This window comes from Heloderma suspectum, chromosome 1, assembly GCF_057233095.1.
Source record: "Heloderma suspectum isolate Gila_16-S chromosome 1, 16-S_ref, whole genome shotgun sequence".
NCBI classification, from domain to species: Eukaryota; Metazoa; Chordata; class Lepidosauria; order Squamata; family Helodermatidae; genus Heloderma; species Heloderma suspectum.
The window spans coordinates 299,523,684-299,550,909 of record NC_139458.1 but is presented as its reverse complement, the minus strand read 5'-3'; the positions used below and the strand labels follow the sequence as shown (position 1 = coordinate 299,550,909).

The window sequence follows — 27,226 nt, the reverse complement described above, 5'->3', positions numbered from 1 at the left end:
GCGGGGGGCAGACTTTCAGTTTGTGCGATCTACTTTGGTTTTTTACTAGCACTGCAAGACCCATCAACTGGAGCCAGGTTCAAAACACTGGCTGAGCGGGTGGGGCAGGATGCAAAATACTGACTTGTGGGGAGAGTCAGTTACCTATTGCAATGTCCCCCCACCCCCATGAGCCTGCATATACAAGCACACATCTACATCTGAGTTATGACAGGTCAGAGATTCTAACATAACACTCTAAAACCGGAGAGCAGGACTGCATGAAGCTGGGGTGGTTTAAGGACATGAATTAAATTGCTGTGGACCTGCAGACAGAAGTCTCCCCCCCCCCTCCCCGCTCTCCACATTCTGCACTTTACTAAGTCAGCAGGAGACACGGAGACACTTCCGCCCCGTTCTCCTTTCCATGCTGAGTCAAGTGATATGGATGAGAATGGGACACACACACACAGCACAATAGCCTTTTGAGCTCATATATGCGCAAATTTGAACCATCAGCTCTTAAAATCAGCTGAGCAGCAGGGAACAGATAGCTGTTTTTGTGCTTCTGTTAGCAGCGCAGGGGCACTCATCGTCATCAGGATTGCTGGGAGGAACCTCACATCCACCCACAATCCTGATGCAGCTAAGATCTGCACTCCTAATACCAGCAGGGAAACAGTTATTTTGACTGGTAGTGGTGGGGAGGCTTTCCCCAGTGATCCCCGTGCAGCCAAGATCATTGTTACTAATGCTACTAATAGCAGTGCAGAAAGAGCAGTCTTCATCAGGCTACAAATAAAAGAGAAATAAAGCTCTTCGTACTGGCACATCTCCATTTTTTAGCCCTCTGCTCCCTCGCCGCCCACCCCCACGCAGCTCTGAGTCAACAGGCTTCCCCCCCCCGCTCGCTTGCATGCAATGCAGGAGTTACTTCCAAGGAGACATGCAAACATCCTCCCTCCTGCCCCTCTCTCTCCCTGCAGTGGTGGTGGCCCAGTGAAGTAATGCAAAGGTGCGCAACAATGCTCTTCCGGAAAAGCGATATAGCGAATGGCTGAGCAGCAGCAGTGGTGCTGCTGATCCTGGTGGGGTTTGGGGTCATTTGGGGGCCATCAGCTCTTAAAATTGATAAAGCTCTGTGTACCTGAGAATCAAGAAGGGTGGGAGGGGAAGGGTATTGCAGGAATACAATAGTTTTACAATATCGTAAAACTACGATGCTGTGTGGAGGGGGGGGGGTTATATGAAGAGAACCCAAAAGAACCTGCTGACTTCCTCAGCAGTAAGCTTCATTGAAAAAAATGTGATTTACTTCTGAGTAGACATGGTTATCCATGCCAACTCATTCCTTGAGGTAAAGAAATTAAAAGGGAGAAAGGAGAGAACGGCCCCATTCATATTTGGAGGTGTGCAGATAGGGAGAAGTAGAAGGTTAACTCCTTCCATTCTTTCCCTCCCCTTCTGTTTGAGGCATGCTCTCCATCATTCTTCCCACCCCCCACCCCCCTGTGGGTGGTGAACTGCAAAAGAGGGTGAGTTTCTTCCAGGTAGGGATACATGGTTTTAAAATGGCAGGCTTGAGGCTTTCTCTCCACCGCTCCCCCTCCCTGCTCCTGTGCTCTATGAATATTATAACAGGCAGAGGAGTTCTCCCACACCCTCTGATCCTGTACTCAGCAAAGTGCAATTTGAGGTTACTTCTGGGTAGACACGTGTCAGAGTTGTTTCTGAGTGCAGGGAGTGGGATAGCAGTTCAGATTCTGAAGGAGAACCACCATACACAGGGGAGGTGTTTTCCCAGGCTAGTTCAGACATGACTGGGCTGGCTTGTCAGGTTACAAACGCCCAGCTGGCTGAGGATGAGGGTTCCTCTCCACACACCCCTGTGAGAGACAGCGAACAGAAGGAGGTGGGGTGTGGAGAATCTGATCTAATAGATGCTAGGCACAGACACAGAGCAAAGAGGGAGAAGGCAGGGGCGGAACTTAGATGGTCTACCCAACTGGCCTTGCGTGAGAAGCTGCGCTCAGAGACCTCATGAGACAGAGGGTCCTCCCCGCCCCTTAGGTTAGGCTAGTGAGCCTGCCTTCCTCTTCAAATGGTAGGCAACTCTCTTAACTACCTTTTGAATTCCCCTGAAGTCATTCCTTTGTAGACTGAGAGTCACTGAGAATTTGCATCTGTAGACCCTGATAGTAATGGATTAACAGCTGTATACTGAAGCCTCTCGTCTGTGTTTGTCTTCAGCATTGAAATAAAGTGGGGCTAAAGGAAACCTGACAACATGGCTTTGCTCTTCCCGTGCCCACCCTCTGCCACTTTCCCTTCCGCCAATCAGCGCTGCTCCAGTGGCCCACAGCAAAGGCAGTTCAGCTCACACAGACCCTGAGAGTGCTGTGAAAGTGCTATGAAAGGATAATCTGGCAGAAAAGCAGTTTCAGAAACACCGGATTTTAGAGCTAGAAACAGTGCGCTGACTCCAGAGAAGGGCATGTGTCATCTGATGTTATGACCTTAGGGGGCAGTAGAACCGGCGTAAAAGCCCCATGTAGATCCAGCCCAGGTATAGAGATGACATTGTTTTTTATTGTGCCATGTTTTAGGAGTTGTATATTTTCATATTTTAAGTGTGTGTGTGTGTATACACACACACACACACCATACTCATGAGTGGGACTTTTCTGTGGTGGTCCCCAAATTGTGGAAATGCACTCATGCCCTCCCTAAAGAGGGCTACCTGGCACCTACTTTGTTGACTTTTTAGTGCCAGGCAAAGACCTTTCTATTCTCCCAGGCGGTTAAAAAAATGAGCTGTTGCTTGTTTAATTTTGAATTTTATATTTAAGCCACATTTTAAAATTGTCCTTTTAACTGCTGGATATGTATCTCTCCTTTTCAAATTATTTTAAATGATTGTTTTTGCTAGTTTTAAATGTTTACATTTTTCTGTTTTATTATTGGTTTTATTGTATTTGTTTTTATTATGTATATCATCCTAATATCTATCTATCTTTCTGTCTATCTTGGTAATCTTTTTATGGATTTGTATTAAATATGCATTACTATTTTTTATTGTATCAACTTTGTATGGTTTTTATCTTGTATACCACCTTCAGAAGGTTCCATCCTTAAAGATGGCCCAAAAATGATTTTGAATAATAAATAAATAAGGGTGCAATCTTGTGAATGACTGGCTGTGGAACGCTTGGAGTTGTAGGACTTTTTTTCTGTCTAAACATGCATAGGATTGCACCCTAAATGTAGCATACTATGGGCTTCTGGGGGAAGGGCTGACCACCCCTTCCTCCAGCACCACTGTTTTGAACACCCACCCTGAGACCTTTCCCAGATTGGAATTCAGTGGATATCAAGAATTCAGCCCTTGGACTGAAACTGGTTCCTCTGGGTTGCATCGCTTAAGATTGCAGATGTCTTTGTATGGTGCCGTATTATGTTTCTGCATTATGCTTCTGCATTAAAAAAAGAAAAAGAATTCCCACCACATAGAAAGCTGGAAAGTCACAGAGAATGCTTGCCTAGAACCTTTCTCCCTGACCTTTTGTTTCCTTTGTGGAGAAGATGCGGGGGGGGGGGGGCTGGTATGGAGGAGCATTCATGGTGCTCCATACTAGTTCTGGTAGGGAGGAGCCCCTGCCTTTAGTCTGAAGTGGTACAGTAAAAAAACAACAACACAGGTTGACCACCTCTGTGTAAACTTGGCCACAGAGTGTGCAGGAAATCCAGAGCTAGAACATCCCCAATTGATCGCTGTCCAGCTTCTTTTGGAAGATTTCCAGCAACAGGGAGCCCACCCCCTCTCTAAGTAATTGCTTCCATTGTCAAACTTCTCTTACTGTCAAGAAATTTATCTGACTGTTCATTTTCATTTATTATTTTTCTATACCGCTCTATAGCCAAAGCAATCCAAGCAGTTCACAAAGATTAAAAACCATTAAACGACATTATACCAAGTGCAAAACTATTTACATGAAAACATATAAACAGACAGGATGCACACAGACAACATATATCTAAAAACGTTTTTTAATGTTCAACTTGAAATCTACCTTCCTGTACCATTAGAGCTTCGCCTGCCTTTACACACACAATATATTCTCCTTAGCAGTCTTCCACAGGGGCACACCAAAACATTTTGCTGCCTGAGGCAGACAACTTGACACACACCCCTCCCATTCCATCTACAGAAGCCAAGTGGATGGACAGCTGAATCTCACTTCAACACTGGCAACGGGATTTTGTTTGTTGTTGTTCAGTTGTTAAGTCGTGTCTGACTCTTCGTGACCCCATGGACCATAGCATGCCAGGCCTTCCTGTCCTCCGCTCTCTCCCAGAGTGTGCTCAAATTCATAGGCAACGGGATAGCATCTTTCAACTGCACCTGATGCAGCAGGCAAGTTTAGGAGGTCCAGGAGAGGCCATGTGACATACACAGCTCAGTCCTCGAACAGAGAGGACCACAGCAGAAAGAGCCGCTCAGATGCTGCCACTACCCTCCAGCATCTGCCACTTGAGGCAGTTGCCTCAATCAGTCTAATGGTAGGGCCTATCCTGTCCCAAGGATCACTTCTATCTCAGGAGATAATAGCCAGTTAGAGGTTTGGTGGCCATGTGTGTAACATTTCAGAGCCTTTAGTCAGACCCACAAGACTCTAGATAAAAAGGAGCATTTAAAAACCATCTGGAGATCAGACTTATGACAATCACTTTTTAAACATTATTATTTCAGCTAGGCCTCATTCACCCAGTCAGGATTCAGAAGTTGTTATCTCAAGGTTATCCTGAGGGCAACCTCTTTCTAGGCACATGGATAAGTAATTCCAGGGCAGTAATTCCCTGTGCTGATCATTTTGGGTCATTTATTGTACACTGTGCCTCTCCATGCAAATGCGAACTCAACCCTGCTATTGTTTATAGGATCACTAATCCAGGCTGAAAAGAAGGCATGTCAAGAACTCCTATCAAGGTCATTGTTTCTCCTTACACTCACTCTGACCTGTCTTTCACCCTTTGAATGTGAAAACAAATCAGAGATTGAAGCTGATTCATGGATTTGTATCCCAGGATAGTTGATTATGTAAACAAGATGCTGGAATGCCAAAGGGCCTAACTGTGAGCCCTGTTAACATTCCACACGCAAAATTATTTCGCTTTTTTCAAAATAGACAACATGGTTTTAAAATGTCTTGTATGTGTCAGGGTTTGTTTTTTTTCCTAATGAATACCACTGGACTTTTTAAATGATATTTTTTGTGTAAATGTTTTATTGTTTTTAATCCTTCAATGTAAAAGTGACATTGACTTGCTGAAGTCTTCTGGCCCTACTTTCATATATACACAGACACACACTGAAAGACTCTCTCTCTCTCTCTCTCTCTCTCTCTCTCTCTCTCTCACACACACACACACACACACACACACACAGTATGTGTGTGATGTTTACAGTCACAAGAAAATCTTTCTCAAAAAACATGAGAGGTTCTTTCCTATGTACTGAGGTAGCCACAGAGTGCAGTTCTATGTCCACTGATAACTCAGCAGCTAAGGAACTCTGCAAAGCCTGCTCCAAACTTCTCAGCTGTTGACAGGCTTGACTTGCTGAGAACACTGGTTAAATATAGCACGAGCGAGCTCTGCTCCACAAAGTCATTGCTCTTAACAGCATGCAAGGAGACCAGGAGAGGGGAAACACAATCACAGAACTTCACTGCCAAAGCCTAGCACCACGGAGCAACAGTTGTGGGTGGGGGCAAAACAACGGGGAAAAAGTCTTTCAAACAAAAGCCTGGGTGAGACTTCAGAGACCGTTTGTACCTCCTATTTCTTCTGACTGGTATATCTCTGAACAGGAACTACGTTCCTCTTCTGCTGCTCTCTTCCCTATTTCCTGCATTACTTCAGTCACTGGTAGATCTAGAAAGAAAGGAAGAAAGAAAGAAAGAAAGAAAGAAAGGTCAAAGAAAAGCTTCTGTCTGTGTGTTCTTCTGGGCCTGATGGATACTCTCAGTCTCGGCCATGCAAGCTAAATTTCTGAAGTCTTCCAAGAACGGTGTCTTTGTGAAGGCACACACCTAGCTCCTTTCTTACAGCTGGCAGGTAAGACTGAATTGACTTCTCCAACGATTTTTTTCCTGTAAGATTTGTTTTCTTGCCTTTGCCTTCTCTATTTCATGTTCTGCTTAATTTGGATAGCTGAGAAGGGATACATTTTAAAAGAGAGAGGAGAGAGAGTTTTCTTTTGCTTTCATCACAATACAGGAGAATTGTCACGTTCTTCAAACTATTTGTTGAACTAGCAAAGCTAGTTAACAGCAACATTCTAAAACATAACTGGAAAAGTGACAGCAGAAAGCTTATTCCAGTCTGGATGGCTTCATTTACTATGCCTGAGTAAAGCACATGCTGAAGAACCATTAAGGCTCTGATCCTTACCTGGGAGTAAGTCCCACTGAACTTAGTGGAGATCACTTCTGAGTAGACATGCATGGAATTCCACTGTTGGATTTGATATTTTTTTTTTTTGTAAGACTAGCTGGGATGAGCATCACAACAGTGATACAACATTGTAATGAAGGCTATATGGCAAACAGTAGGCATGCTGTAATATTCTGAATTAATTGTGCGGGTCTTGCCTGTTGCTTTGTATTTCACGGGTCTATTTTTTGCATGTCTCTAAGTACTTTTGCACACCTGGTACATTTTGTTCCACTCTTTTGACAATTGCCCCAAGTGCTTCTGCTGGTATCACAAATATCTTTCATATTAAATCACAGTTTGAATGTTTACTTCATGTGAACAACTCCATGAGCCTGCTCTCCAGGCACTCATAAACAGGATATTTTTGGACATAGTAATGACCGAATTAATTTCTTTAAGCATAAATATATCTTTACAGAGAACTGACAGTTGGACATTTTGCCCCCGTGTTTGACTGAATTATTCTAATCATTGAAAAAAAACAAAAAACACCTTTACTTGGAAGTAATTCCCATTGATTTCCAAGATCTAGTAATACTCTGTAAATATATATATTTATTATCCTGGATTGTGATGTATTTATTATATTGGATGTTTTATTTTTGTATTTTATTTTGTTTTTGTAGACTGCCTTGGAAACTTTGATAAAGGGCAATATGTAAACTGAATAAATAAATAAGCAAGCAAGCATGCCTTGGTGTTTAGGATTGTAGTTGAAAGCTGATAGGCTTGGGAATGTGGGCACATAATCCTGTGTAAATTCCAACTATCTAAAACTAGTTAACAACAACAAATCTACAAATAAAAACAACAGTAACCCATAATTGGTTGGAAAGTATGCTTTTTAAAGAAGCATGCAAGATCTGATAACAAAATTATTTTCCTAAAATGCTTTCTGTTAAAAAGATTTTCTGGTATTGTAGGAATGCAATAGCTGAGACTTTTGTCTTGTTCCCAACTCAGAAAGTTTATTCAGTGATAATCCTAGGAAGATGAGGATGTGTTGCTTTAGTTAAATATATAAATAAATGACAACCTGGCATTTTGATCATAAACACATCTAATCTGAATTACATCTGAGTAGAATAATGTCTACGCAGAAGTCAGTCCCACCAAATTTAGTCGGGTTATCTGAGAATAAGCTCCATTAAACATAGTGGGACTTACTTCTGAGTAGACATCCATGGGATTACACTGTTAATGGTGTGTACTTTCCAGTAAGTGTGCTTAGGATCATGACACTAAGCTACTATACAATAGCTCTTCTTTTGTTTAAAACTGGTTACTAAACATGCTGACTTGACATATAACCCGTAGCAAAACAGTGGAAGTGATCAAACACAATAATGGAAGAGATGAAACCTTAAGAATGAGACAGAGATCCAAAGAGGCAGAGAAAAATACATTATTTTTCAGAAATATATAAATAGCATATTTAGATCCAATATCAGCTATATATATATATATCTATAGTGCATTTTCAGGGTTCTGCATTCTATTATTCTTTAAACTGGGAACATACATAGTCCACCATCCCTTTCTTGTAGGGCATGCTAGTTCCCCTGTCTTTACTGTGAATGATACACCCACTTCATATTCATCTTCTCCCACAAAAAGCAATCAACCTTCATTCTCCAGTGCCAGGGACAATACTCCCATCGATCTAGTGGAACAGTCAACTATTTGAGATATGCATATTAACCGACCAGTACCGGCTAGTGAAACTGATGCTCATGACAATCAGTGATCACAATAGCAATCTTCTATAACTGCTAACGAAAACTGAATGGAAGACCCACAATATGTCATGAAAGGAACCAATGAGATCTTATCCTCATGCAACAAAAAGCTACAGAGAAAAGAGAGAAAGTTTTGAATTGCTCTTGAAAAGTTTAGATGCTAACATTTATTAATTCCATCATTTTCCTATAATCATCAAAACCCCTGAAGAATTTAGTGGAAGCTCCAGGAAAACATTGATTTGTAGAGTTAACCTTCCCAATTTGTGATAGAGATTATTTTGTTTTTTCTGGCCACAGCTGGTAGCTTAATATTTGCTCCATTGTTGATCTTAATATTTTTCTAGGTACCTGTTTTACCAAACTTTTTCAAAAATAGGAATAAATAGGAAACTCGGGAGACTGTCCAAATGGAATTGGTCAGTTGATATGTGTGATAAACAAAACCTATAATTTCATAGCCATCTCTCTATGGTTTCCCCCCTTTCTTTCCCCTCTAAAGTGCCCAAGCGGGCTAAAATCATCCTTCTGAACAGGTGTTTGCAAAGTGACTCTAGGGTGTTCCTATTGAATCTGTGAAACATGTAACATAGGCTTTTCAACATCTGGGTTCAGAGGGATTGTTCATTGCTTTGGCTTGTTTTTAGAACTTGAAACAAGTTAACAGAGCCCTTGGGATGTGCTATAAATGTGTAAAAAGACATTATCTTGTCTTCTGGGCTTAAAAACGTCATTCGGCATTACTGGATTCACCATGTAGATTTTCAACCCAGGAAAAGATACTGACCTAAACACATCTGTGTTCCATTTCTTTCATCCCTCCTTTGCTCCATATTCTGATGACTTTATGGAAGTCCCCAGAATAGGAATTCTTCCCAGAATAGGAGGGTAACCAACAAACAGCATGATCCTGCAAGCTTTCCTGGCAATAGACAGCTGCCTATGCTCTGTTTTGCAGGGAACAGAGTTGACCACAATTCCACCACTTCACTGGGAAGATGAAGCTCTGTTATTATTATTAGTCACTGTTGTCATAGTTATCTTTCTATGGCATTTCTCAGGGTGCTTCTAGAAGAAAGGTTTTTGTGCCAGGTGCATTCACTTTTGTGAATGTCATGCTTGCAAACCAAAAAGAGACTGTACTGTCTTTCCCCATGCTGATCACTGCTAGTCCATATGGGAGCACAGGATTAGCATGGGTGACAGAAACCAAACATATATGCCACTGTATTTACTCATGTTCAGCCTTTGTCACCCTCATGTCTCCATTCCCTCTGCCCACCCACTAAGGGCACAGTTAGATGTGACATGAGGGATCTGTGCTCAGGCTCACCTATGGGGTTCTCCTTAAGTTAACAAAATGCAAATATTCCTATAAGTCAGCAAGAAAGGTTCTAGCCTGGCCTTCCCCAACCTGGAGCCCTCCAGATGTTTTAGCTTCCTATCAGCCCCAGCCAGCATGGCCAGTAGTCAAGAGTAGTCCAAAACACCTGGAGGGCACTGAGTTGGGGAAGGTCGTTCTAGCCTAACCAGTCCCTGTGGGCTGGTTTTCTGTTTGCAGGGAGGGCCTTTTTTAAACAGACATAGGTGAGCATTTAAAAAGTTGTTCCCCCACCCCACCCCTCTGCAGTCTTAATGGGTATAGTTCATTCTACCATTCAGTATTCTGTTTATTTTATGATTTGAAAGATTCATACCCCACCGTTCAGAATAATTTTTAAGGCAGCTTATCACCCATTCTGCCTCCTCATTCCCAGCTCAGCCTCCTGCCTCCGCCGTCCAGACTTCGGTGACCAGTGCCTTAACTTTCCTTGTTTTGGTACTCAGTCTTTTACCCCAAGCAAATCAAAGGAGACCAACCCTGACATGGATGCCAAGATCACAAGCGAGTGCAGCGTAGTGGTGGTCTGGGGAGACCCAGGTTCAACTTTCCACTTGGCCATGAAGATCACTAGGTGACTTTGGGCCAGTCAGTGACTCTCAGCCTGACCTACCTCACAGAGTTGTTGTGAGGGTAAAATGGAGAGGAGGTGGATCATGGATGCTGCCTTGAGCTCCTTGGAGGGAAAGTTGGGATATAATTTTAACAAATAAACAAATAAATCGCAAAGGGAATCATGCAGAAATGAAAGGGGCAGGTGCTCCTTTGGCTTCCTGCACCCTCATCAGTTAGCATAAGGGAGGGCTGTGAACCAAGAGCTCCTTCAGCTGCCCGTGCAGCAGTTCTCCTGGCCTGACGGAGCCACATTCCAAAGGCTCAGGGAGGAACTTGTACCAGGGCGCTGCCCCCCCCCCCCCAGCAACTGTTCGCACCTGCTTACAAATGCCTGCCTCACCATTTTAGGCACTAGAACACACTGTGTTGGGGAGATGGATGCTGCCAATAAACTGGTAAGTAGCAGAACCCTCTCCCTCAGCACCGCCTTCTAAACGCTTAAGGAGCTGAATCACCCACAAGTGACATCTTCCTATTTTCGAGCCTCTCCTTATCCTCCTTTCCCAAGAAAAACAGTAGCGATGTTTGTCACCTGTGATCCTGACAGCTGGCCACCTCCCCTGTGTGATTCCCTACTTTCCACTCACTTCAGTGACTCCCTGCTTCTTACCCCCTCAGCTTTCTGTGACCTTGATGCCACTTTCAGAGCTTAACACGGTTTTGTCCTGTGTCTAGTTCCAGCTGCCGTTTCCAGCTCTTCTCCCTTCCCATGGGAGCAACTGCCCATATCTTTCTCATGCATGTCCTGGCTGCTGCTATATTTGCTATACTAAGAGAATGCCTCTTCTCCGGAAACAAGCATTTTCTTCTGCTGTGTAAACTATCAGGGCTTTCAACTATACTGTGATGTGATTTCTTAACAGTATCAATCAGTGGGGCTGAATTTTATCATGACTAATTTATTGCATCGATTTCAAGTGGATGTAAGGGCAATTAATGATGCAACTCTATAGCATGACCTGGGAGTAAACCCCATTGAATCCATTGGGTTCAATGTAGACATGGATGAGATTTCTCTGAATTGGGACCTATCATTTATAAGATCATGGTCATCCCACCCACACATTTGGGATCTTATCTGTTTCCTTGTAAGAACAAAAGAAGTATTTTTCTTTTGGTCTCACCCATTTGTCTAATGTGTTCAGAATATTCTTCACTGAGTTTTCCTATAAATGTAACCAGCCATTAAGGTACATAATTTTTTACCTTTTTCTCTGCTTCAGAGAAGGCTGCTCTGCTTCTCCCATATTGTGATTTCTCTACATGTTATGATGAACTGTAATTTTTGTATACACTGGAGGAAACCTATGGAAAGGTTCTGTAGGAAATGATACATCAGGGGGTACATTGTCATCTACTATATACAAAGAACTAAGTGAAGTGCCCAGATCCTGAATAAATTCATGGACCCTCAAAATACATTTAAATGTGGATTGCTGGTGTGGGCTAAATCTGCAGTGAGCAACATAATGGCTTTGTGTGACTGCCTTACATCATGCCCTAGTGAACTGAATGGAGAATAAGAAACCATGGAAAATAGGGATCACAGTAACAGGGATCACAGGGGGTGGGGAGATCCCTATTTTATACTTTAAAAGGGGTGATAAGGAGAGGCTTACTGATTTTTCAATGCACATAGGTATTTACGGAATCACCACAAAATATTTAAAGGGTTTGTCCCTTGTTAGGACTGTGCTTGGGTTATCTGGAGAAGGATGCAGAGCAGTCATCTCCAAACTAGTGTTGTCCAGACTACAATTTCCATCACTCTCAGCCGGCATGGCTAATACCCTATGCTGGCTGGGGATTATAGGAGTTGTAGTCCAAGACATCTGGGAGCACCAGGCTGGGGATGGCTGATGTAGATTCTCCAGGGTTGCTTCTCACATTTTCCCCTAAATGCACATTCTTTTTGAGTTAGATGAGAATAAGTCCATAGCCACATTTCATAGATTTGTAGGTGAGTCTCTCAAGGTTTTATATATTTTAGTTTTAGAGTTTGAATTGTATGGTTTGTTCTTTTAGTTCTAAAAATAAGTAACCTTTCTACAGCTCTTCAGATAGGGTCATTTAGAATCCAGATAATGCAATGGATAACTAGAGGAAAAGAACACTGCATTTATAAAAGAACGGGAGGGAAGGATAATAGTTTATGAAAACCTTTATGAAATAAACTGAACATCCTCATCCCAGCCAGAGCTCCACCAGCAAAGGGGAGATTAGCCTGACCCCAGGCATCGGCCAAAAGACCTTGGTCCCGGTCACCCACTCAAGCACAACCAAGAGCTGCTCCTCCCTTCCTGCAAGAACATCCAGGAAAGTTGCCTCACTAGCTAATTCGGGATATCCATGGAATATTGCAGGAAATTGTATTTTTCTCTCTGTACCTGCCTCTTGTCTCCCTCTCCGCTTTTCCTCTCCTTTTAAGGTAAAAAGACATCATATAAATATTTATGTAAGTCATCTAGGGCCTTAAAGGTAAGATGGGATAGTCATGCAATTAAATAATTGTGAAGGTTCAAATAAGTGTCATTTCCACAGTCCCATCTAAACATGTTAACAAAAGCATTTCTTTAAAACCCATGGTTAATGTTTCCTGCCTGTATCTGTTTCTCCTTCAAAAGGAGGAGAGAAAATATTTTCCTTTGTTTACATATTTTTGAGAAGGTTCAGAACATGCTTCATGACATAAAACTGGTAGAGGAATGTACATACACACACACAGAGAGAGAGAGAGAGAGAACACCTTCTCTGGAATCCATGGCAGTCCCTGGGAGAAACAACATTTGGGTAGAGTTAGGGGGGGTCTGCAAGGTTGCTTTCTTTAATTTCTCACTCAACACTTTAGAGACAACTTGGAAGACAGGGGAGAACTTTCCTGAAAAATTAGGACCGATATGGTATAGGAGAACCCTAACTCAACCTCACACCTTAGCTTGTGCAGACAGAATATTCTTGGTTTGCCTGTGTGTTTTTAATTATTTATTAGTTACTTTTTATACTGCCCAATAACCAAAATTATTTGGGCAGTATGCCAAACAAAACTTAAATCCATAAAATATAATAACATTGTAATTTATAAATAACAAAATCTTAAATTTAAAACCTAACTAAACCAAGGTAAAAAAAAACAGAGTAAAAGCCAGATGCAGTGTAAAGATCAAAAAACGTACTAACACGATTTTTAAAACTGAAGGACTAAAAAGCCTGTGGAAATAAAATGGTCTTTGGTGCCAAAAAAAGACCACAATGTAGGCGTGAGGCAAGCCTCTCTCTGGGAGGTCATACCACAACTGGGGTGCCACCACTGAAAAGGCCCTCTCCTTAGTAGCCATCTGCCTCACTTTATTCGGTGGTAGTACCCAGAGAAGGCCTCTGAAGATGATCTTGGGGTCCAGACAAGTATATATGGAAGGAGACAATCCTTTAGGTGACCAGGCCCCAGTCCATTAATACCTGCACTTTGAATTGGGCGTGGAAATGGACTGGAAGCCAATGCAATAATAAAGCACTGGCATAATATGATCCTATCAGCCAGTCCCTGTTAACAATCTTGCTGCCCCATTTTGGGCCTGCTGAAGTTTCTGAACCATTTTTTATGGCACCCTAAAAACCAATAAATGAATTATGGCATAAGCCAGCCTTCCCCATCTTGGTGCCCTCCAGATGTTTTGGACTTCAACTCCCCCAGCCCCAGCTAGTGGGATTTGTAGTTCAAAACATTTGGAGGGCACCAGGTTGGGGAAGGCTGACCGAAGTTCATGGACTACAGTGCACAAATATATGTGATATATTAACTGTGCCCATTGTGAAAGCATTTTTAGGCGCGGCACTTTTATTTTCAAATGAACATGAAAACATGGCATGATGTTTATATATTATATAGATAAAGGTCAGAGAGTTTTGTTTATTTGCTTTTACAATTTGACAGGAAATGGTTATCTGGAATATATCAAATTAACTGGAAAAATGGAAAGTGTGTTGTCTCAACAGAAGTCTCTTTCTGCAGACATGGGACTGATAGCTAAAACTTAATGCTGTGTGTCTCTGTGCGCGCGCTCACGCATTCTTTCTGGCATGACACTACACATTGCTGAGAGAGGGTGTGTGTGGAAACAGACTAAGTACAGAGAAATAATCCGGAGCGTGAACGTTTTCCCTTAAATGGCGAGTCTTACAGTATAGTTGACATAAATGAGCCAGAAAGTAAGGGGATGTGAATGTAGGGGATTTCTGTATACAGAAATTTGCATGTGTTTCCTTTCTACATTTATAGATTTGTTGCAGGGCCAGTGTCATCCAGTAGGCAGCATCAAACTCGGACATGGACAATCTATATTTTTAAAATTTTATTTTGTTGAAAGATAAAGACTGAAACAGGAAAACAAATCCTGAACAATATTTCCATCATTGTTATAATTGAAATTCTAGAATCTTTTTTTTTTAAAACACCTTTTGTCCGGGGGGAGCGGGTTGTCAAATCATAATATTGCTGGAAATGTTTTTTATCTACAAGTTCCTAAACTGTCTTTAGCTCTTATTGAATGCAGAGCAGATGAACTGTTCTTTCAAAGCATGTTACTGGGGGGTGGTCCGAAGTGGCTAGTTGGCCCATGTAGGAAGGAGCCAGTCTATAGGTCCATGCAGCATTCCTGATACTTTCGGGAGTGCTTGGTTGGATGAGGGCCTCTCACTTTCCCCTTGTGTATAGGTGTCATGTGGGCATCAGTGCCAGCACAGTCTGTGATTGGTGGACTTTAGTTGTGTTTCGAGGGACATTTGGCATGTGTCTGTCATTTTTATGCCATTTTTGTATTTTCTAGTGGTGTATTTCCCCCCTCCTCTCCTGGGCTGAGCAGTAAAGGATACATGGCCATTCAGTGAGCTTAGCAGCAGTGTTCTCTCCTCTCCAGCGTAATTGGAGTATCAAATTGCTCTGCCCATCCCTTCTCATAAGAACTTACCTGGTTGCCAGGGACAAATCAGATTTAACAATCTGTAAAATGGGAATATGAATTAGAACAGGAATTGCAATGAGGCTGGGGATGTATAAGGGGTATGCATAGTAAAAGTACTACACAAGTGATTTGAAGAAACATTTATAGCATTAGAAAAAGTATACTGAAATTAGCTGTATATCACTGATGTCCCAAAATAAAGACTTGGTGAATTTCCCGTTCACAAGATCAGAACCCAGCCCTTTCCGTACTGTAAATTCAGTGCACTTTACAGCTAGTCATGTGACAAAGCGGTAATCTGATTTCTCCATTATGGACCCAATTGGATTGGATGCGAATAATTTTTCACGTGCACTTCAACGCAGACCTAAAATCGATTCAGTCTTGTCATGTGACCCAGCAATTAGACACTGGTCTGATAGAAGAGCACTAAACTCACCGTGTTGTGGCCAGGGTTTGGGGTGTGTGTGTTTGTGAGAGATGAATGCTCTTTAGTCTGGAATTCATCACTTGTGATTGCTTTTAATGTGAAAGTGGAAGAGAAGCATTTTTATTAAATACTTACGCAACCTAATGGAAGTTTTAATTTCAAAATGCAAAAACAAAACAAAAACAAAACCAATTTCAGCATTGCTTGTGAAGACAGCCGGTAAACAGTCTTGAATATGCTTTAAATGTCAGTGAGGCCAAGAGAAACCACTCTAAAGGGCTTTTTGTTTGCTTTCCTTTTGAGACTAAATCCTCTCAATGCAGACACAGTGTATGCCATTCTAAAAATTTGTCCCAGGGTGGCAGATAAAATTATATTCTAAAAGGACAGTCAATGTTTACAAAAAGAGAAATTAATTCTTCAAAGCTCATGAGGATTAGATGCTTTAGGGATTATTAGCCTAACTGTGCTCTGGTAGATGAGAAGCAAATGATCTTTGCTTTTATCAGCAAAGAAACCAGACCTTAAAAGACTTGCAAAAGTAGCAATGCTAGTAGCTCTCAGTGAAGTAGTTATCTACTGCAGCATTTTTGTAACGTCGCATTGTATGTGGGTGGCATGGTGGCCTCGCTTCTACAGGGGTTGCCGTTACAGTTTATCAGACATAATCGGTTTCTTTTTTAAAAAAGGGAACATGTAAAACAAACAAGTCTGTGATTGAAAGCAGTAGACTACTGACGTCACCCTTATAAACCACTGCCAACTTGCCTTGTTTATTGATGAAAACAAGGTCTTTCCCACACATAAATGAACCACAAGAGAAGCAGTGGAGCTAAGTAGCCTTTCTTTGTTATTTTTTTTATTCCCATTTCTCCCTCTGCTTTCGAATGCACTTAGACTAAAGTAACCTTGTAATAGCTTGAGTTCCGGTAACTGAGCGAGATACTGGCTGACACAAGGAAAGGACTGGTGTCGAGTTTATGATGATGCCATTTCAGTACCGCAACCGGAGCATTTAAGGAAATGAAGCAATGCCCATTTATTGGGAGATTTGCAGTTACTGTGACAACAAGCATACACTAGCCGCTCCACCCCACCCACTCACCCACACATATCGTTCCTGCTTCTGTTCAAAGTCTTTGAGTCCTGCATGAGTCCTCTCTTAAGCCCTTTTGCATACCTGGCAATATCCTTCACATGGTGTTTCTATTACCTCCTTTGTAATGGTTGATTTAGATTGTTTATGCAGGTCATTCTGGAAGGGTAGCAATTGCACTGTTGAGCGTTTAATCATGAGCACTAAGCCCAGCAACAAAATGTTTAGGTGCAGATTGAACATTTCAAGCTGGAAGTTCTAGATAGGGTAACCATACATATGAGGGCAGGCCTCTATTTGAAGAGTTGTCCAGTCCAAGCCTCATTTAAAGGTAAAGGAGAGCAAGCAGCAGGGGCCTTGAAGTTGTCCATCCACCATTAGCACCTGGACAGCAGACTCAGCAGGCACACTGCTCACCTGGAAACAGTCTTTCTCACGATGGTGAGATGTATTGTATTTATATTTAAATGATAGTAATCCTTCTCTAAGTTTGCATCTATAAATATAAATTAGCATATGCAAATTTTATGCAAACATATGTCCTCTTTTGTTCTCTTTTTTCGAGATGAATCCCCTCAGTTTCGGTGATATGCAAATGGCCACCCTATCTAGAATCTTGTGGCTTTCAAGCTCTTGAGGAAAACACTTCAGGGCCCAATCCTATGCATGTCTAGGCAGGAAAAAAGTCCTACAACTCCCAGCATTCACCAGCCAGCCATACTAGCTGGGGAATGCTGGGAGTTGTAGGACTTTTTTCTCTCTAAACATGCATAGGATTGAACCTTAATTTCTTAAAAATCAAGTGACTAGACACCACAGACATGGATAAAATCTAGAAAATGTATGCAGGATGTATCTGTTGAAAGGATTTAAACAACAACAAACCAACAAAAGATGTTTGGGGTGTCTTACCCACTCCACTGAGCTCCCTCCCCCAAATCTATCTGCGTGCTGAGTGCTGACTGTACCCAAGCATATCTTACTTGCAAAATATAGATTCTGTAATCAGGATGCAATCACAGTGGGTTGAGCCCAGAGACAATTGAGCAGAACTCTACTTGCACAATAGGACTTTTGTTGCCTCCACCCCAAACACATATGCACAAACGCCTTGCGCACATGCACACACACCTGCCCAAAGCTGTTCCTGTGGTTGACAAACCATATGGAATGGCATGGGATGAGATATGGGGGGGGGCCTCCCCACAGGATGGGGAAACTGGGGGAATTCAGCTGGGCTGCTGTACAAACAGAAGCGCTTTTCCGCTTGCACAGGATATCTCTGGATCCCGCTCAATGCACTTACCATCTGGTATATTGGCATAAATATACTGTGAGTGATTACTTTGTGTAATTTGGTGCATTTAGGATTTTTTTTAGTGCAATTTCTCAGTAGGTATTACTTGCAACTAAACACGCCTAGGATTGGGCTGTATATGGGCAGTATCAAATGGGGTGCTTACACCCCCACTGAGTCCCTTCTGCTGATTCCATTGTGCAACTGATCCCCCCCGTTTGTGCAACAGTGATTTAGCGCTTCTGGAGACAACCTGAAATGAGCAGAAATTCTCATTTCTGGAACAGGGCAGGTCAACAGAGCTTGCATAAGGGAGCTCCACCAACCTGCCCTGATCCAGAAATGAGTGTTTCCACTCTTTTTGAGGCGTCCTCTACAAACGCTAAATCCCCATTGCGTGATCAGTGGGTCCTGCTTGTGCCATGGAATGAGCAAAGCCCAAAGCTTATGGAAGGGAATCGGTGGCCCAGAAGGGAATTTGCGGGGGCATAAGTGCCCCACTGGATATAAAGTTTCTAACTACAGTAACATAACTTCTTTTAAAAAGTTATAGTAGTTAGGTAATTACATTATACTCCAGGTAACTTCTGTCTTAAGATCTGGCTTATTTAACATTTCCACAGTAGTGATATTATCACCCAGGTAAAAGAAGAGTAGAATAAATGGGCCTCAGTTCTTAGTAGAGTTCATTAGGAGCAAACGCTCACTAACTTTCCAATCTATTTTGGAGCTAGCTTTGCTCCATTCCCCTACTGACGGTATAAAGCAGCTGCTGTTTCTTCAACACTTCTGCTGACAGCTACAGCTGACAGATACTTTTCAGTAAACCGCAATGTAACTCTGCCCCCACATCTTTGCTTTGATTGTTTGATTCTTCACATGATACTCTTGCAGAATACATGTGAATCACCATCCTTACTGAGATAATGGGCTATATCCAACATTATACTAGCAGAAAACTTACAACCGCTAGCCGACCAAGTAGCACAACTAGTGCAAGCAACACCTAGCCTACTGGAACTGTGATGAGTTGTGCAATGCCTTGTGGAATGCCCTGTGCAATAGCTTGCAGCCCCTCTTACACAAATGGAGTTAAATGAGAGAATCCAACGGGTGCAGCTGCTAATGTAAATTATGTTGCGCTAGCTTAAACAAGTCTAGCACAATGCCAGTAGCTTTAGCCGGAGTGCCTATTTCCCAGGGAAATCATTGTGCCAGCTAATGCTATTGGTGTTGTGCTGGAGTAGTTTATATGAATACAATGTAATTTACATTAGCAGTTGCGCCCCGTTGGATACTGTCCAAAATAATCCATTGGGCACATGTTCAAGGATGAAAATGAGGTTTCCGTAAGTGGTGGAAGCTTTGCACTAGTCCAGGGGTGGGGACGCTGCATGGAGCCCCAGAGCCCCCCAGTGCATCCCCAGAATTTCTTTGCAAACAAAATGGCATTTGGAGCTGCTACAGAGTGCCACAAATGTCAAAATTAGCTTGTTTGCAAGCTAATTTTGACCCTTTGGGCACTCCATTTTTGGCACCTGTGGGGTGTGTGGGTTCCTCTGCACTAGTGGAATGACACCACTGTGTATGACCCAGTGGAGCTATTTTTACCTAATGCTACTAGAAAGTTAGCATCCCAATCATAAACATTTTTTTTTCATTTAAGCAAGATTAGGGTCGTCAGCTTAATCTAAATTAAGCAAGATAAAGGTTGTCGGCTTAATCTTAGTTGCTCCCAAGCTGTCTCCTGTATCAGAGAGCCCGAGTAGCCCTGGGGACAGTCCCCCTGGGTTGGAGGTGGTGTTGCTGAATGCCAGGTTGGTGAACGGGAAAACAGCAGCCATCCAGAATTTGATCCTGGATGAGTGTGCCAACTTGTCTTGTATCATGGAGAGCTGGTTGGATAGACTGGGAGAATAAATCTCACCCAGCTTCGCCCAACTGGATTCTCCATGTTATGGCAAGCAAGACCTGGGATGGAGGCAGGGAGGCGGAGTTGCAGCAGTCTATCGTGATTCTGTGCCCCTGTCCAGGTGCCGTCTTCCATTTTCAAATGTGTGTATCTGAAGGTGGGTATTCAGGACAGAATAGGGATTCTGTTGGTACTGCCCACCCTGCTGCTTAATAGTCTCCCATCCTGAGCTATACAAAGTGGTCTCTGGGTTGGTGCTGGAGTCTTCACAGCTTGCTGTGCAGAGGGAGTTCAGCATACATGCTGAGGCCACATTATGGCTCAGGACTTCATGGCCTCCATGGCAACCACTGGTCTGTCCCAATTAGCATCTGGCCCCTCTCATTCAGCAGGGCACACTTTGGATTTGGTTTTCTGTGTAGGGTGGAATGATGGTAATCTGGGGGTGGAGGAACTTTCTATAGGTCCATTGTCATGGATTTTTCAGGTAATCAGAGGCCTGTTGCAATCTGGCCCACAAGAAGAAAAGGTGGACTACCTGATAGCCTGCTATGACCAATTTACACGACACTTTGCAAATAAAATCTATCATATCTGTGCTGACTTGGATGCCATAGTTGATATAGGTCTGGTGGATGTAACTTTGGCTCCTGCTTGTCCAGTTACAATGGATACTTTTCAATTTGTACAGCCTGAGGATGTGGGCAGAATCCTTGGAGAAGTGAGGCCTACCACTTGTGTGTTTGACCCCTGCCCTTGGTGGCTTATAAAAGCAGCCAAGGGGGAACTGGTTGAGGGGGTGGGTAAGGATAGTGGTGAATGCCTCTTTATGGCAAGGGGTGGTTCCATCTTGCCTAAAAGAGGCAGTGGTAAGACCTTTGTTAAATCTATCTATCTATCTGAAACCCACTGTGTTGGATAATTTCCAGCTGGTCTCTAATATTCCATTCTGGATGATGCGGATTATCTAGATCCATTTCAGTCTGGGTTCAGGCTTGGTCTTGGGATACAGACTGCTCTGGTCACCTTGGTGGACAATCTGTGCCAGGAACTGGACAGGGGGAATGTGTACCTGCTAGTTCTGCTGGACCTCTTGGTGACTTTCGATACCATTGACCATGGCATCCTTCTGAGGCACCTGTCTGAGATGGGACTGGGAGGCACTCTTATACAGTGGTTCTGGTCCTTCTTGGAGGGGTGATCTCAGAAAGTGGTGCTGGGGGATTCCTATTTGATCCTGTGGTCATTGGCTCCATCTTGTTCCCCATGCTATTTAATGTATACATGAAACCACTGGGAGAAATTGTCTGGAGTTTTGGGATTCTGTGTCACCAGTATGCTGATGACATGCAGCTCTATCTCTCCTTTCCATCCAAATCCAAAGAAGCTGTTCTAGTTCTAAACTGGTGTCTGATATCAGTAATGGACCAGATTGAAGCTTAATTTGGACAAGACAGAGGTGCTCCTGTTTAGTCAAAAGGCAGATCTGGGAATACGGATTCAACCTGTGCTGGATGGGGTTACACTCCCCCTGAAGACTCAGGCTTGCAGTCTGGGGGTGTTATCACATGAGGCAGAAATCCCACACCCCTACTGGCTTTCTTCTTCCGGAGTCTTTCCAGCATCATGATTGGCACAATACATGTGCCTCCCCCTTTTGTTTCTTTTGGCCATTTCCCTTGTGCAGAAGTTCCCTATTTTCCATTTATACAGCTACTAGATGGCGCTGCGACATTACAGCGATAGCACAGGTTCCTGGAGTTACACGTCCTCTTTAATGGCGGTATAATTTATTATTGCATTATCGGAGAGTTACATCATTGCGGGATAAACTTAAAAAACCTTAGGAGAGGCACTGGAGGAGGTGGATGTCATGAAAAGGACCTGCAAACTTCCATAAGTGACCCACCATGACTGTACAATAAAAGCCTCATGTGATGGCACCTTGGGTGTACTCCTCGGGGGCCGCGGGTTGTTCTCCCCCAATATACAACATGGAAACCACATGGAAACTGCTTGGAAATTCAGAATGAGCAAAAAGAGGGCCAAGATCCTGTAACAGTCAAAAATTATGCATAAAAGGTATTCCATGAAATCCAACTTCGGAGACATCAGTGGACACACTGGAGCTGGGCCTAACGTGAGAACAAGGTTGTACCTCAGAAACATTCACACATATTTGCGAACGGCATGAACTACGAACCTTTATGATAGGTTTTGCATTTATTTCCCCCTCCCGGTTTAGTCCCTTAGTTTAAAACAACATTCTCTGTATACGAGCGTGAAAATATCTTTCCTTGAGCTTCGTGTGTGGCTGAAAAGGCTAAAATTCCAAAAGATATAGAAGATAGCAGCTAAGTGTCAAATAAACACATATTTTAAAATGCTGTCATAAAAAATTACAGGAAGTAAAACAAACTGTAGCGGTTATATTGTTTTTATACATTTTCAGCATGCTGCCAAAATGAATTCCTTTGCAAGTAAAAAAAAAAAAAAGGGAGGGGGGAAGTCTGCTTATATTTTTGCTTATGCAAAATTGTGTGCAGGACATGAGCTCCCAGACCTTACTTTTTAATATTTAACCATTGTAACTTGCATGAAGAGAAGGTGATGGACAACCTCACAGGAGAAAATAGCTTCAATGTCTCAGTAAATTATAATCTTAAAATGTTATGACCGAGATCAACGTACATAGTCACCTTTCATTTTATACACAGAGAGCTTAAGGGCTTTACTGGCGAGGGTGGTGACATTCTAGCTGTGGGATGTGACTGATTTGAATTCCCAGTGACATTCTCTATGCATATTTGGTCCTGCAAAATAAGCTGCCTTGATATTTAATTTTAGGAACTGGCAAATGCCTCTTTATTTCCTCATGGTTCTGCTGTCACTTTTGAGGTTTTAGTTATTTACAGGAACTATCTTTTTCTCATCTGATAAGCTCAATAAAAGGTATTTCCTTATAAGGGAGATAGAACTGGTTGTGTGTGATGGAGTGGTTATGGCAGGGGAGGCAACTTGGTGCCCTTCAGATGTTTTGGACTACAATTCCCATTGCCTCCAACCAGCATGGCAAATGGTCAGGGTTTATGGAAAATGTAGTCCAAAACATCTGGAGAGCACCAGACTGCCTTCTCCTGAGTTAGGGTGTTGCTCTACGATTATGGAGACCCAGGTTCAAATTTTTTCTCAGCTATGAAGCTTACTGCGTGACCTTGAACCTCTCCAGCTAATCTACCTCACAGGGTTATAGTGAGGATAAAATGAGGCTTTGTCACCATGAGCTCCTTGGAGGAAAAGATCAAGATGTAAATAAATATGCACATTGCACTAGGGATGAATGAATCAATCTATTTCCACTGCGTGTCACTTTCACCTGTGTTCACCCATAAGTCCATTCCATCCTGTTTCCACATTAATCTGCGAAGTTTTTTGTTGTTGAAAAAATTGCACTGGTATAATATTTAAATATATACTTTTCATATGTTTTCTCTCGAATTATGCATTTTAACATGAATTTTGGTATGGTTTTTTGAAATGAAAACTGTGTTGGAACATTCAGGACTTAATGGTCTCATGACGCACCCATCTTTAGAATTACTTCTCTTACTTCAAAATGTGGTAAGCCAGCCTTGATGCATTTGGGGGCTCTCCTGCTTCTGCTGAAAGGGGCCCTGGACCCCTGCCCGAAATTCCTGCTTTGATGGCACCACTGCTTAGTGCCAGGGCCTTTTTAAAAAAAAGAGGTTACAAATCCATGTGAATAAAAATAAAATGTGTGTAAATGCTACCTTATCAGTGTTAAGTGATCCCAGACACCCCCCCCCCCAATAGAACCCCATTAAATAATTACCACTGTGAGTGTTCACTGTCTTGGAATGTGAGAAAGAGTCATGAAAGTGATCAAGAAGATGGCAGAATGCATACAAGGTGGAAGATGGGGATGTGATGCTTTCCCACAGTTCTCTTTCAGAAAACTGGCATGGCTGAGGGAGATCCTGACTGAGTAAACATGGGCGTGTTTAATTCACTAAGGAAGAACATTTGGCCTTCTGCCTTTTCTCTTTCACTACCATGTACAGTGCATTTTAGACAAATGCCTGCAACGTGGGTTCTGTGCTGTTCAGTTAGCACTTCCTACAAGGCACTGATGAGACATTTAAACCTTCTCAAACTAAAAGGAGGTGACCTTGTCAGAACGACATAGACCACCAACATTCATTTAGAACTGGGGTGGGCAACCTCTGCAGGTCCAGCAGCTAATTCTCTCTCCCCCCCCCCCCCCCCGGAGATGCAACCTTCCCTGCTGAAATGGCTACTGCTGCTGTGCTTCCAATTCTGCCACTGGGATTCCGTGGCCCAGCAACAAAGGAGGTGGCGATTTGATTTTCCTTTAAAGCAAGGTGTGCAGAGAGCACAACTCTTGCTTGTAAGCATAACCTGTGCCTGGGAAGCTTCTGGAAGTGCAATTCTGCTTCCCAGCAAAGCACATGCTCCCTGCGCACCCTGCTTTAAAGGAAAACTACCACCTCCTTTGCTGCTGCTGCTCCTGCAACTAATTTGGTGGTGGTGGCAGCAGTTAGGGCTTGGGTGGGGAAGTGTGCAAAAATCGCCCCCAAACCACATGTTGCCCATTCCTGATTTGGACTTAGGCACCCTAAGGGTAGCAGTGGAATGAGGTATAATTAACTTATATAGGACATCATTTTTTTATAGGATGGCTATAATTCACATATGCAGGATGAAATTATCAGAATGCAGTTTACACTTCTTACAGATCTGGGTTGGGGACTCTCCATCCTGATGGATTTCCTTCTTTACAAGGAAATAGGCTGCCACCTGTCAGGTTAATCCTCTTGACACCCTCTTGTCTGTACACCTGGGGGGAGTCCTAAGCCTGTCTGCAAAGGACCCCCCCCCCCCAGCCCTGATCTAGGGAAAAATAAACAGGTGCTCTGGATTTACTTGCCCAGAGCCCAGAAGTCACAGAGCTGAACAAAAACTTTTGAAATATCCTAAGAACACAAGGGGTAGCTTAGCAGTCTTGCATGTGTGGGAGTTTTAGTGAAAAATTCCCTTTCAAAACAATACAGCTAAATATCCAGATAGAAAAAGGAGAGTTTACTTGGGAAAAGGGCAGGGGGGAGGAAGAAAAAAAAAGCCACACACACAGAATTCCAAATAAATATCAATACAGTCAATTTAAAATAGCTAATACATTTTACTTGCTTGAATAAAATCTTGGGTTTCAGAGCATGTGCAGAGTTCTGTGCAGATAAAGGAGTTTGGGAGAGAACATCTTTGGATTAGGTGTTACCAGGAAGACACACTGAGGATGAAGTCTCACATGTTTATCAGACTCTCACACTAGTAAAAGCTAGGTCCTTAGTGCAGGTGGACTGTTATTTTGACCAGTTGGGCAATAAACTCCATTTCTGATGTCAGCGGTTCAGCCAGCCAATCAAAAAATATTTAGAAGATGCTTCCACCTGCTTAAGAACTCGGCATTTTTACTACAAAAGATTTAGCATGCTCAACCAGCTGCAGAATTGTGAAAAAGAGCTTAACTTTTGGATGTTTATTCAGAAACAAAGCCCAGGATATATGCTTATTCAAATTTCGTTGCAGGGGTGTGACTTCCCAGCTGCTCTAGGTGGCAGTATTGAATTACATCAGAATATAGGGGTTCAGCACAATACTGTTTAATACATTTTTGTGATACAAAATGTTACGTTTTATTTCACACTACTCATTACCTGGTTTGAAGCAATGGATTATTTTGATGAATGTTTGAGGGGGGCACTGTTACTCACATTGTAATACTGAGTTCACTATTCTACTTTTTGCTGATTCACCCAGACCATGCTCAATGTAAAAATTCATATTTGTGGGGTCATCATTCATTAGGTTCTTTAGTATGCTTGGGATACTTGGTGTATCAAATGAAGGAGATGGAGAAACTATTTCTCAGGGAACAATGATGGCTTCATCACTTCCAAAACAGAAGAAAACGTGAACATAAAACTGATATAGGCTCCGTTGCATCTTTGTCTAATAAAACAGATGTTTTGTGACAAGGCTAAGCCTTTAATAGACTGAGGCTTTAATGAAGGTATAATTTGATCCACGTTCTCTCTTTGATCATAGAATTTAGAAAGTGTATATTTAGCATATTATTTCATTCTGTGTAATAAGACACAGGTTCACTATGCCAGTACCCAGCCTAGATGTAGAAATAAAGTTCCATGAATTATAATGCTCAGAAGGAATTCTATAGGAATGATATGGACAGTTTGAAAAGTGTATAAAAAGGTTCTCAGAGATAAAATACAAAGCTCTAAAACACAATACAATAGAAAACCAACACAACAGAGAAACAAAGTGCAGTATCCAATGGTGACTGCCCATGAGTGGCCAGCCCAGTGGATTCTGTGGTGCAAGTGGTGCCCACTGCTTGAGCAACAGAGATTTAATGCCTCCAGGGGCAACCCAAAATGAACAGAAGCACTCATTTCTGTAACAGGGCAGGTCAGCGGAGCTCGCATAAGGGAGCAATGTTTCTGCTCATTTGGGGGCCCCACTCACAGCCCAATAGCGTTGGATACTGCCCCAAATCACATACAAAGCCAGCATGTTAAAAATACAATATAAACCCAACCAAATAAAATACAGTAAAAATGAGGAGATAAACTAGCCAAGAAATAAGCAGGCATTTAAAATCACCAACATATAGCAAGAATTAAAAACAGCCAGGCTTTAAAAAAGCCTAGGAGACCCCAAAGGTCTTAACCTGGAAAGAAAACAATGTTGGCACCAGATGAATTTCCTTGGGGAGAGTATTCCATAACTTGCGGGGTCACGGCCACTGGAGTGAAGAGCGTGTAAGCCCAAATACAGAAATTACGTATATCTAATTTCTGGTGAGCAAAGTGCCTTACCATTTTTAGCTCGTTAAATCTCAGAATTCTGGAGATCAATATGATTTCCATTTTATAGGTGTAGACACAGGATGAGGCTCTGCACTGAACTTCACAGTACATAAAATGTGTGTAGTGGAACCTTGCTGGACGTTGTATTTCCAAGAAAACTCACCTTGTAAGGGATCACATTGGAGCAAAGCAGTGGCTGTGATGTCTGTGCTCTTTCCCCACTTGCAGTTTCTCCAATCCACATTGCCCCTCCCTTGAGCTGCATTGTCCTCTAAGGGGTTTCCAAATACTTATTTGGCCTTGCAAACATCTCCACCCCAGGGGAGGGGCAGGTGGGAAACCAGCCAGTGGGGGACATTTGGGACAGAGGTATGGAAAGTATTAAGCATCTC

General features: G+C 42.6%; 1 protein-coding gene across 4 annotated transcripts in view; it reads left to right on the top strand.

Moving 5' to 3' along the window:
* The first annotated feature begins 5,415 nt into the window (after positions 1 to 5,415).
* The window catches only part of FILIP1 (filamin A interacting protein 1), a 119,380-nt gene continuing 97,569 nt past the window's right edge, over positions 5,416 to 27,226 (top strand). For 2 of the 4 annotated variants that reach the window (XM_084826909.1, XM_084826907.1), the window contains exon 1: positions 5,416 to 6,096. Coding sequence is in view for 2 of the 4 variants with exons in the window: in XM_084826910.1 (XP_084683036.1) it covers positions 10,587 to 10,607 (21 nt within the window). In the remaining 2 variants the exon portion in view is untranslated. Of the gene's footprint in view, positions 6,097 to 10,415; positions 10,608 to 27,226 lie in introns of those variants that run through there. The other 2 variants (XM_084826910.1, XM_084826908.1) reach the window with 2 other exon arrangements.